At 44.2% G+C, this 12,757-nt stretch overlaps 1 protein-coding gene across 2 annotated transcripts in view; it reads left to right on the forward strand.

Moving 5' to 3' along the window:
• Nucleotides 1-385: 385 nt before the first annotated feature.
• The window catches only part of ncm (pre-mRNA-splicing factor nucampholin), a 97,921-nt gene continuing 85,549 nt past the window's right edge, over nucleotides 386-12,757 (forward strand). The window contains exons 1-4 of one of the 2 annotated variants that reach the window (XM_075876883.1): nucleotides 386-522; nucleotides 1,202-1,497; nucleotides 4,872-5,209; nucleotides 12,568-12,673. In XM_075876883.1, the coding sequence (XP_075732998.1) occupies nucleotides 1,253-1,497; nucleotides 4,872-5,209; nucleotides 12,568-12,673 (689 nt within the window). In that variant the 5' untranslated portion in view covers nucleotides 386-522; nucleotides 1,202-1,252. The remainder of the gene's footprint in view (nucleotides 523-1,201; nucleotides 1,498-4,871; nucleotides 5,210-12,567; nucleotides 12,674-12,757) is intronic. The other variant, XM_075876884.1, reaches the window with a different exon arrangement.

Consider the following 12,757-nt stretch of genomic DNA (forward strand, 5'->3'; position numbering starts at 1 on the left):
GTTTCTTATCTTGAAGGCTGTAGTTCGGCGAAGAGTAGAACTTGATACTTTCCTTGGCCTGGCGTCTTTTGGTCAAATGCCACCATAACGGTGCTGCACATGACAAAGTGAGTTTTGCAAAAACAGTGCAATCACTTTTTTGCAATAATATTATGCCATAAAACTGCTGCAAATAATTAAAACACTTTTGTGTAGTTTTTGTGAAGTAAAGCGTAAAAAATGACGTCTTGGCTGCTTGATTGAAATGCTGGTGAAAACTGGTAAAATATTGTTTAGCGTATGACATTAAGTTTTATAGAATAATTTTTGTATAAAAATTTATGACATATGGTGTTGGAGCCTCTTCCTAATCTGGCAACAATGGTTGCGTTTGTTTGTTGTTTAAATTTTACTCATTCTGAGTGCTGAAGTCAGTGGAGTTTCCTTTGGTTCCTTTTTTCAACTATATGTGGACGCACGATACATTTAGTGTCGTTAATCTACGTGGTGGACGTGAGCGTAATCTTGCTTAGAATATGCAAGGTAGCTTCGCGCTCTTTTTAACGCATTTTTTGTTATTGCTTTAGGAACTTACCTCCTTCATGTGCTTGGCGCATAGGTATTCATATGTGATTGCGCTGGTGCGCGCCGGTGCTTAATTTAACGAATTGTGTGGTGCATAATGTAGCATTCAGTTTCCTTCTTTAGGTAAGCTGTTACTTCTGCTCCGCATAACCTTTCGCGACGGGTCAAGCTTTCGCTTGCCCGCGTCAGCTATGTTGTTTATGCGCTTATTTTGGTCATGCCGGACCTTCATAATATCAATACTGATGCTAGACGCGTGTGATGGCGCCGTATATCATACGTGAGCTGTGTGCCGCGAAGATCCCGAGAACTGCCTAATCCATGCTAAATACTCGTTTTGAGTAATGTTGCCTTCTCTTTTAAACTTGTAATTTTACATGATCATTTTTATACTTTGAGTGTGTGTGCACGAGTCATTTTTTCAAGGAATTGAAAATATTAAGTCGTTAAATTGAAAGCCGTCTGTGAAATCTTTTGTGAACGCAGTTCCATTTCACGATAAAAAGTTCTAACTTATTTACTTTCGGTGCTTCCGCACAATGTTCATACTCGAGCTGGCTTCTTTTGCCGTTATTGACCAGTCGATTTCACACGCACGAAGGGTTTGGAGCCGCTAAGTAGTTTTGTCTGTTTTCAGGATTGCCTGAACTGTAGCAGGATATCCTGTGAAGTGTTCAGAGTTCTAATAATGGCTGATAAAGAAAATCAACAAGCACCAAACCAAAAAGTAGGTGGAGGTCCTGACTGTCTTCAAGTGGGAAACGAGAGCCCCCCGCCAGAGGATGTGACCGGTGAAAAGACGTGCGACTCCCAAGACGGGCCAAAGCAATGGGACTACTTCCCATGGGATAGATGGTCACGTGAGAGGAGCACAGACTCTAGGGAAAGGAGTGTGGACTCGCGTGACTCGGCAACAAGGGAGAGGGATCTACGGTAAGGCTTCTTCAGCCACTCTGCACTAACACCAGTTTGGTTTTAAATACTATTTTAATTGCATATATATGCCCACATATTATGTTACATTAATGTCTATGGTTATAGAAAAACTGTAAGCATTACTGAATTGAGAAATTAGGGGAAAAAAGTGGCGGCCCAATTCAACTTGGAATTGCAGTGCCAGGAGGCAAAGCCTAATGAGTGAAACAAAATTGTGCTTTTGTCAAACTACTTAGATATGGGGGCCCTCTTTTAGCTGCACAATGAAAGTGAACACTCAACACTTCTCTTTCTGATGCATGAACTCAGTCACCGTTGAGCTATAGGAGGGGATGTATGCATGCACACCTCATTTTCTTTGCATTTCCAGTGGCTGATGCCACCTACTCTCATCATTGTGCGATTCAGTGATCATGGCAAGAGCTATGCAATGTGAAAAGCCAATAGGGTGCACAGTATAGGTCTTATGCATTCGCGAACTGAAATGGGTGCTAAAGCTGGCATCCCATGGATTCTCCAAGGGCAAGCCACAATGAAAAGGTGGTAACATAAATAGTAACAATGAGCCATCCTAATTACACTGTTTTTTTTTTTCTAACAGACAGGCCCCGTCATTTTACAGCCGCAATATCATTGATGTATCACAAACCAGAGTTACGCATTACAAATATTTAGGAGTTACTTTTAAAACCCACCTTGACTTTGCCCAAGTATATAGATTGTCTCTTGTAAAGCTAAAAAAAAAAAAGACTTGGTTATCTCCATTATACCTTGTACATTGCCACAAGGTACACTGATCTAGTGGAGTACAAAATATTGTTTCATCCAACTTAAGAATGACATTGTGCATAATTTCAGAAGTTCAGAAGAAAGCTGCTTGTTTTATTTACAGTCTTTCTCGTTTGAGATTAAAGGCCAAGTGCAACGAAATTTGGCACTCCACAAAAAGTTGATATATAGGTAGACTAGCTAGAGGTAGTGCTGCCTGCCAAATGTCACCTTCAAAATACAAGCCCTTACCTTAGAGAAAAAAACTTGAAAATGACGGCGTTTTTGAGACCAAAACTAGAAAAAATGACGCCATTACGGCTGACTAGAAGTGACGTAAACGACAGAAAAATCTTCTGCTCCGCGCTCCTCGAGCACGCACATCGCGGACGCGCCACGTACCCCTAGTTCACACTGCAGCGTCCGCTTTCTACATCAAGCGAAATTCTGCTGCCGCTGATTATGCCATCTACCACGGGGTGAATGCGGGATGGATGCGCTGTTACCCGGTTGTTGACGCATCTCGCAAACGCCACAACGCTATCCGGTGATGTAGACTTCGATGATTCTCCTACGCAGGAAGCAAGAAGAAGTAGTACTGCTTACGTTACTGGCAAGTTGCTGTCTTGTAATGCATGAAGAGCAGAAAAAACCACCGACACTAGCGGTGTTGGTGGGTTCGTCTTGCTCTGCAAGATGGCAACAAGCTCGGTCATGCCAACAACAAGCTCGATCACCTCTTCCACAAAATAGAGATGGAGATGTGAAGTAGGCACAGAGTGGGTTAAACTTTCCTTGGTTACAACTTTCAGTGACGTGCACTGCGACATGACAAGTGGGGTGGGCTTGGCCGCCATTTTTCAAAATTCCTTCATTAGCGCAGTCTATGGCGATGCATAGCATTGGGATCGTACTGCAAATCTTTCCAAGTCGGCCGCTCGCGAACGGGCGTCATGCAGGAAAGAGCGATTTAGTAGTAGGGAGGATTGCTTACAAGGAGCGACGCGGCGACGCTCTGTAGTATTGGTCATATCCGGTTCTGTTCGATTATCTTGAGCACACCACTAAAGCTCCGCGTCGTCTGCTTGCTGGCAATTAGAGCACCAATTATAAATTAAATATGCGACTGCAAGATTTTTCACCGTCGTTATCATTGATCGATTGATTGATATGTGGGGTTTAACGTCCCAAAACTACCATATGACTATGAGAGACGTCGTAGTGGAGGGCTCCGGAAATTTTGACCACCTGGGGTTCTTTAACGTGCACCCAAATCTGAGCACACGGGCCTACAACATTTCCGCCTCCATCGGAAATGCAGCCGCCGCAGCCGGGATCACTGTCGTTATCGTAACTTACCATATCTATACTACGTATTTATGGCCGTTTTCGTGTAAGTAAAATTTCGTTGCAGCTGGCCTTTAATCGTCCAGCTTTTTTCAATATAGCACCACATTGAATATTTCAAGATTCTTTTTTGAAAGCTCCTTTTGTCACCGCTCAGGTTCCTCTCATTTGATGTCTGCTCATCAGACACCAATTTCAGGCTACCTTTCCTTAAACCTTAAAAACATCAGAGTGTTCTATCCACACACTAAGTATTCCAAAAAACAGTGTTTCCCCTGCATGACTAAGTATTGGAATTCATTGCATGGTGAAGTCTGATCATTAACTCTCTCTTAGTATATGCTATGGTGGTGAATATATATATATATATATATATATATATATTCTTTTGTATTAATCTCTTTGCACACGCTTGTCATTGTTTGTACACCCACTCTTGTTATAGCGGTGTCCGTCTTATTATTGCGGTGTCTGTCATAGTGTGGGTTGTTTTGGGACATTAAATCCCATAAATCAAATCAATTCTGCCATATGTCGAATTGGTCGCAATATGTACAAATAGATAAATATTTACATATTTCAAAATATGTGTTCTAGCTTACTTTTACTATTTACTGGCTGCATTTGAATACATTTTCTACGAGTCTTCCAAATATTGCTGTAGCCACACTTATAAATAAGCATCTGCCTTATCACTATAAGTAAAGAAAAGTCTCCTTCTTCAATAAAGTTTTCATTTCGGTATGTTATGTTGGTACACACTTCATTAAGAAATTTGTTTGACACTTCTGTTTCTAATGCGAACAATAACTTAATTTTACTGCATTTTGCTGTTAGTTAATTTGATGTCAGCGACACGAAAGGAAGCTGTTTATACCATAGAAGATGTGAAACTATAGAATCTGGATTATTATCTAATTACTTCGGTGCTTTCGTATTGCCACTCTTATGGTTTTTCTCTTTTTTTTGCCACTTGGTCAGTGCATCAGTCACAGCTTCAGTGCACAACTTGAATATAATGATAAGCATCTTTGACGTCACTCTTAATAGGTATTCATTTTGCAAAGAAAATTTAAAAAAGATAAATGTGGGCATACTGAATTTTCATTAATTTAACTGAAGTAATGAAAAGTTACTCTAGAAACCTCTACTTTCGCATTCCACACAGCCCTTGGTATCACTCCTTGGCAAGTGTCATGAGCATTGATGCGTTGTGACTACTGTATGGAATACTGTATAATTATGGGCCTGTACAGATATGCAGAGGAACGGAAACGTGACCGTGAACGTGGCCGCCGGGAGGAGGTCATCCTTTACCGTCACAGAGACTCTGAAACCACCCAGAGTGATAGTACCGAAGAGGAGGACGCAGAAAGCTCAAATGGAAGCAAAGTGAAGGCTCCCACATCAACTACTGTGAATGAAAGTGCAGAAAACAAAAGAACATTTTCAAAAGAAGCCGTTCCTGTACCATTGGGCCACACTGAGCGGACTGAGCACGCCCTGGCAAAGCACACCCATCAGAAGGCAGCCAAAACTTCCAAGAGTCCACCAACCAGTAAGGAAGCCTCAAAGCGCATGGAGCTTGCCAAAGGTGAAGCCTTTGGCTGTATTTTAAATAATGGGGAGAGAGAGAATAACAATAGAACCCGTCTTGTACCTTAGTACTTGCATGTCCTAGCTCTGCTCACTGTAGGGTCACCACCTTCAAAAAAAAAAAAAAAAAAATTTCACAGCAGTTTCGTCCAAAAGTAATAATTATAGTATTGGCTTGTAAGGCTTAGGCGAATTTACGGTACAAAATGATGAAGCTGCTGAAGATGTAAAAAATAAAATTTGTAGAAATCAAAAAGTTCCAAAGTATGCGTTTTGCGCCAACTGTCACAACTAGAAAATGCTTGGTGTGATTCAAACGCAACTTAGCAGGTACATCTATGATTATCACATCTTTAAGTTATGGCGCTTTATCGCAAAAGGCTTAGTGAGTGAAACAACTTTATTGTCGATCCGGCATGAAGGGGTAAGAGGTAGGCGAATTAAGCAATAGTCTATCGTCCTGGGACGTCCCGGAGCAGCTACCTACTCGCATCAAACCCGTGGGGGCACTGCTTTTGGCTGTTGGTTTTCCAGGATGCCAAGCACGTGTTGGACCACGTCTGTGATTGCCTGGCTCTTGGCTCATGATTTTGCTGCTGATGGTGAAACTGAAAAACTTCATTGACTGAAAAATTTTATATTTGGCAGGTTTGTGTTGCATACAATTAGCCATAGTATGAAAAGGTACTGCTTGTTTTGTATAATTGTGCTTGAATGCACAGCTCTTCCTCTAAAGAAATACACCCAAACCTCGATATAAGGAATCTGGATATAATGAAATATCGGTTATAACGAAGTTAATGAAAACTAGTGTTGCAATATAACAAACATATTTTCATGTAAGATTCAGTTTTGTTATAATGAGGTTTGAGTGTAGTAAGAAAAATTGAATGTGAAAACATTCATAAGAAAAAGAGTTATCGCTGTTTGCATAACTGTAGGATCCCAAAGATAATGTTCTGAGAAAAATGGCTTTAAAAATTCGAATCAAGTGTTCATATAGTAAAAATGTCAATATATGCAAAATTCACCAGTATCATAGCTTGGGACATATTTTGAAGTGGCACAGTTTCCTTTTGATTGATCTGAAGCAAATATTTTTTTTTTTCTAGCTTGTTTTGCATCTCCAGCTGACTCTCATTTACGTGCGTCAAAGCAGGTCGACGCTTGATATATTCACTTTTTAACTTGCATTGATGCTTCTTTTTTGTTCTATACTTTGCCATCTGTGATAGAGTACTAGAACTCTATTTTTTAAGGCCAGAACAAAGTTCAAAAGGTGTAGGTAGTGTACTCAAAAGCATAGAGAGCCGAGCAAGAATGCGCGCAACCCAAACAATGGTGCCGTAGATGTGTAGTAGACATTTTAAAATAAATCAACATTATTTCCCACAATCTTTAGAATCTATGTTGACAGCTTAGCATTACAGAATATGTCTGTAGCGAGAGGCAGAAAGACGTGTGGAATCTTGCCACTTTATTATCCTGGATGAAAGTACGGCGGCCATGGCTGCCTGTGTCCTAGCTGCCAGGCGCCGCCGCCCTGCTTTGGCTCTGGAAAATAAAGTGGCGAGGTCCTTCACATCTCTCTGCCTCTCGCTACATGTCTAACAAAAAACATTGATGACGATATGGCAGATGTTGTGAAATTGGAAACCTTCTGTTTCGGTTTCGAGTGCATCCAAGGAGGGTTCGAAGAATGGTCACAACTTTCGAACGGCTTGAGGTAACTTCATGATTATTGGTCCTAAATATTCTTGAATAGACAAGGGTTATGTATTTTCATGGAATAGACAAGTAATGTCATGCATAGAATAGACAAGGGTTATAAAAATGCCGAATCCAAAAAATTTATTGTTTCATGAAAACGGGTTTTTCAAGGTGGTGACCTACCTTAAAAGTGGTAGAAATCAAAGTTTTATTTTTTTAAAGGTCAGGGCAGGATATACACATTTGGGGTCAGGCTATGTTTCTTAAGCCATCTGTTAGCATTGAAAAGGGTATCTTCGTATTCTATAGATAGTAGTACGAAAAAAAAAAAAGTGTAAGTGTAGTTAGTCATAAGTGCTGTTTTAAGGTGCTCTATTTCATTGGCACAGCACTTGCAGCAACAAAAAGAAAATAATACTGACCTACCGCTCGCAGTTTGTTCTTTGAGGACTATCGAAGCTACATATTCATGCCAGAATTGGGCTGCGCTTATAAAAAGAAATTCTTCCGCTGTTCCCTTCACCATTTCTTTAGGTACAAGTTTTAGGCTTTACAGAGCTATAGATAATTAAGAACATTGCAACTAGGTTGATTGAATATAACAGTGAACGCAGGTATAAATTCTTCTTGTGTCTGAACTACTTGCTTATTTCAAGTGCGAATTTCAGTTAAAAGTTGGTGATTGGTGATAAACTTTGTAATAAGCCATGGTGGGATGAATTACTTTACTGCTTGGCCAAAAATAATAAATTAGTAGCTAGATATTTTCATGACACACCTTACTAGCACTTAATTGCAGAGTGCAGTTAGGGGTGGAGTGAATTGGTTTGTTCTTATTTGTTTGTTTATTTAAAGGAGCACTGACATCAAATTTACTCGTGTCAAGGTTTTTGCATCGAATAGCTATCGACCCCTTAGTAGCGATTCTTGAACTAAAACGCACCTGAGGGACTAATAACTATCACTTTTATTGATTTATATCACTGGGATCTAGCACAATTGAAAACGTCAGGCAGGCCCGCCATTTTTAGCGCTGGGAGCGCTTCCTCGCAGTCACGTCCAGATCGCACCACAGCAGACCACTCCTCCACAGAAAAGAGCGACATTGGGCTCAGCTGCTCCTCAAAAATTTCGCCTACTAGAACCACACATTCAGTCATGTCTTAAGACCTGTATTGCCGTCATTGTCATACATAGCGTCGACTAGGGTTGGCATGACGATTCGTGACGTCGCGAATGATTTTTGCTTTGATCGACCCTTGCAGAACAGCGATACCAAAATGGACGCTGTTCCAAGAAGCAGTGAGAAGGTGCCCAAGGATGCATGCTTTGGCCATGCTCGCTCGTGTGTCTCAGTTAGCTATATTCGGGAGTTTTGGGCATGCACAGCATTCAAGTATGCGCAAAGGGGTAAAAGGAATATCTGTATAGGGGCTGCACACCAGTACGTTCTCTGCTTGCCATTAGTTTTGAATGCACGTTAAAGAACCCCAGGTGGTCAAAATTTCCGGAGCCCTCCACTACGGCATCTCTCATAATCATATGGTGGTTTCGGAACGTTAAACCCCACAATCAATCAATCAATCTCTGCTTGCCAGGTTCTTCTTTGCACCTCCACATTGCCGCATCTATCCGGCCTTTCAAGGTTGCAGCAGCAGTAACCCAGCATCACGCGGACGAAAAGAAATCTACTGACAAACTAAAACTACGAATTTGGTTCTGCAGTGCGATTGATGGTACTTCTTGCTCATGAAAGCATTATAATTGTTTGTTGATAAATTTAATTGGTACCTTAATGAATTCTCATGGAGTAAAGAACGGCCGCCACGGAGTGAGTGAGCAACAACTTTATTCATCAGGGGTGTAGGCGTAAGGGGAGGTTCAGCAGGCTATGTATGCTGCCAGGCCGTGCTTCTCGATGGTATCCTCAGCTCTTGCCAGGACCTGTGCTTGGACGTCTTGGTCTGTGCTGAAAAGAAGTGCCTCCCATTGCTCCCTGAAGAGGGCTGGTGAAATCTGGTCGGTGGGGGGAAGGTCCTCCGGGCAAGTCCAGAGGATGTGGGTGAGCGATGCAACACCTCCACCTAGACAACAGCGTGAATCAATAACGCCCAGGTTGATATGGTAGTACGCGAGGGGGCACGGAAAGGTGTGGGTCTGCAGTCGGCGCCAGGCGATCTGGCACCTCTTGGGAAGGCTATCATGAGGGGATGGGTAGGCGTACCATTCAATGCGATAGTGTTAGGCGATGTCATGGTAGGTCACCAGGCGTTCGGGCACCAGGACGTCCGACTCTGAGGAGCCCACCACTCGGTTGACAAATCCTCGAGCATGTTGGTGAGCCGATTTGTTGCTGCACCTGAGTGGGTGAGGACCCAGACCATTTTAATGTGGCGTGGTTCGTCTCGCAGCAAGAGCGGGCAAAGGAACTGCAGTGTGATAGGCGTAACAAGGCCTCGGGCGAAGTTCGAGGTGACGGGCTTAGAATCACAAAGTACTACACTGGCTTTGGTGGAGATGGCAGCCAAGGCAAAGGCCGCCTCCTCTGCCTTGACAGCGTAGGTTGTGCACACGGTGGCGGCTATGGGCGTTGTCTTCCCGTGCGGTGGCGAAAAGGGCGATACATAGACAATGGCAAAGGTGCCGTGAGGCTAGGCGTAATGAGCTGCATCCACGCAGACGGCTGGGTGGTTGTCGTTTTCTTTACGAAGCATGGCCACTTTGGCTTGGCGGCGGTTGTCATGGTGGCCTGCGAACATGTTCTTGGGTAGTGGCTTGATGCAGAAAACTGCCCAAATTGCGTGCGTTAGTGAGACCAGGTCTGGTGGATGGGCAGAGGTGTCGTTGCTGATGGTAGAAGGGAACCAACGACCAGTCACTGAACTACAGAGTAACTGCACTTGAGCAGTACGTTGGGCTTCAATCAACTCGTCGATGGTGTTGAGTACCCCTAGGCGGAAAAGGTGTTCTGTTGATACGTTCTCTTGATAAGACCAAGGGCAGTCTTGTAGGCTCGGCGGATGAGCACGTGAACATTGTCGTCTTGTCGCGTTCGGATTTGAGGAGGTGAGTGTAAGGCAGGCCATAGGTGAGATGGGTAGTGACGAAAGCGTCAATTAGGCGGAGTAGATCGCGTTTGCGCTTAGCCTCACGCTGCACTCAAGCACGAGCTAGCATGCGTGAGCTGGTCAATAGTGTGAGTGAGTGTTGCGACGGTTGGACTGCAAGACCAACCCCAGCACATGGAGATGCGGGACGACGGGCGCGGGGTTGGATTTGGCATAAATCATGATGGTGGTGTGGGGTGGGGTGTCTTGTGGCAATGGTGGTCGGGGGACCATATGAGAAGAGCCGATTTGGCTGCCGAGCAGGTTAGACCAGCCTTGTGCACATGGCTCATCACAACATCGGTGGTGCATTGCAAGGTTTGTTCAATCTGGAACCAGAAGTGACCCGAAAAGTCATGCCATCTGCATACAGGGTGTGTTTTAGGCCAGGGATGCAGTCTAGCTTTTCGGTAGGCGAACGGAGGGCGAGGTTCAAAAGAAAAGGCGACAAGACTAAGCCTTGGGGTGTAGCACGAAAGCGTACGTGGGAGACAGAAGATCTCCCACAATGGAGTTTGGTAGTGTGATCAGTAAGGAAAAAGTGAATATAGTTGAGCCGAATATAGTTGAGCCTTGGGGTGTAGCACGAAAGCGTACGTGGGAGACAGAAGATCTCCCACAATGGAGTTTGGTAGTGTGATCAGTAAGGAAAAAGTGAATATAGTTGAAGAGTCAAGTGCCGGGGTTTAGGACTCCAAGTTCAGTGAGGATAGCCTAATGAAAGATTTGGTCAAACGCCTTATGAACATAGAGGCTGAGAAGGGCCTTCGTGTCCGAGAAAGTGCATGAGCTCAGGAGGTCGTGGTGAAGTTGCAAGAGAACGTCTTGCATTGAGAGTCCAGGATGAAAACCAAGCATAGTATGGGGAAGGAGCCTGTGGGCGTCCGGTGTGTTTGCAAGGGAGCAAGAATTATGTGTTCTATGAGCTTGCCGATGCAGGAGGTAAGAGAGGTGGATTGGAGATTTTTGATCGCGAGCTTTTTGCCAGGTTTCAGAAGGAAAGCTATGCACGTCTGCTTCCATGACTTCGGGATATTGCCGGAGCACCAGCAGTGATTGAGAAAAAAAGTAAGTGTGATGACCGAAGTGGCATGAAGATAGCGAAGAAGCTTATTGGGGACTCAGTCAGGGTCAGGGGCAGAATTGGTGCGACGCTTGAGTCGAGCTGCGTAAACCTCCGCTTTCATGATGTCATCGTCTCGTTCGGGGTTGGGGGGACACAGAATAGCTCTCAGAAAGGGCAGAGGGAGCATCAGAGGGCAAGGGTTGGAGTTACTTGGCAGCCAGGTCTTTCATGAGTGATGATGTGCCATTGGAATGGGCCCAAATCACGCGCTGCAGCTTCTGCTGGGTGACAGACACCGCAGACGTAGAGTTGAGAAGATGCCGTAGGAGATGCCATGATTGCTTACAACCCATCTGACTGGAAAGTCCCGTGCAGAGCTTTTCCCGTTGCTGGTGAAAGGGCGGTTATGTGCGTTACGATTTACCGGTGAAGGTATGCGATTCGGCGTTGAAGACTACTGTTGTGTCATTGCTTCTTCCAGCAGTTGATAAGGCTTGCAAGAGCAGCCTGCAAGTGAGCAAGGCTGCAGTGAGTCGCCGTATGGCTTGTCGTAGTGGTGATTGAGGCCGTGATATTGTCGAGGTCCGGCAGTAGCTGGTCAGTCCGCTGTGAAAGGTCGTTCCCATTTCGACAGTTCCCATTTCAAATAGTTACAATAGAGCAGTCACCTATGATTAGCATAACAGAAGCTTCTTCAGCTTGCGATTGTGAACGTCGGGTAGCGGAGGCGGTATGTAAAGTGGTGGCTTTGCTCAAATGCTCTCGAGCATGAAAGCGTGTAGGGTATTGATTGTCTCCTGAAGTGATTGAAGGGACGTTGTTGAAGGGAAAAAGGTCCATGCGCAAGGAGTTGAAGGCCTCGTACTGCGTCGTTAGTAGCTGGTGAACTGAGTTGAAGTGGCTATCTAGCTGCTTCTCGAAATACGCTTGGGCTGTTTTGATGGCTGCTTGAATCTCCTCAGAAAAGTGTAGAGACTTAAGCGGAGTGATGTGCCTTTTCCGCTTACCGATGCACCCGTCGGCGGGTTCAGTGTCCATGTCCGATATGAGGTTGTGAATGAGAGAAGAGCAGATAAAGCGGTCGAGGACTCCTTGTCATCCATCCCCTTCATAGCTTGAAGCATTCAACAAATCCATGTAACCGTGTTTGTACTTCCTAGACTTTAAAATTTGTGAGGGAATACGCTCTCTAATGAAGCCATTCGAAGATTACTTAGAAAAGTGTTGCAGGGCCCCATTAAGAATAAGTATAGTGGTGTTGCATTTTGTCCGGAATGAAATAGAGCTGGTGTGGCCTAGAATGCAGGCCACAAACTCATGCTAACACAAGCCAATAAACCATCTAACGGGTCAAATGGAAAGGGATCAGCGAGTTGACTGTGCCTGTGGAACATGTGAGAGTGGTCACGAGGCGAGACATTTGCAATGCTTGTGCCAGGCTGGTGCAGCTCCTTTATGGTTCTCTCCTGACAGAGGCCACTGAAGGTTCTACATTTGTGGCTAACAAGAGAAATGGAAATGCTGACCAGAAAGGATCTGGTGACAGTCACAGCAAAACATCGAGAAATGGCAACAAAGGGTGAGCATACACACAATACTTGTCAACAGAAATGTTTGCAGATAGGCCAGTTTCTCTACTTGCTCCACGGAAAGCCATGTTTTC

Source organism: Rhipicephalus microplus, chromosome X (assembly GCF_043290135.1).
Source record: "Rhipicephalus microplus isolate Deutch F79 chromosome X, USDA_Rmic, whole genome shotgun sequence".
Taxonomy (NCBI): Eukaryota; Metazoa; Arthropoda; class Arachnida; order Ixodida; family Ixodidae; genus Rhipicephalus; species Rhipicephalus microplus.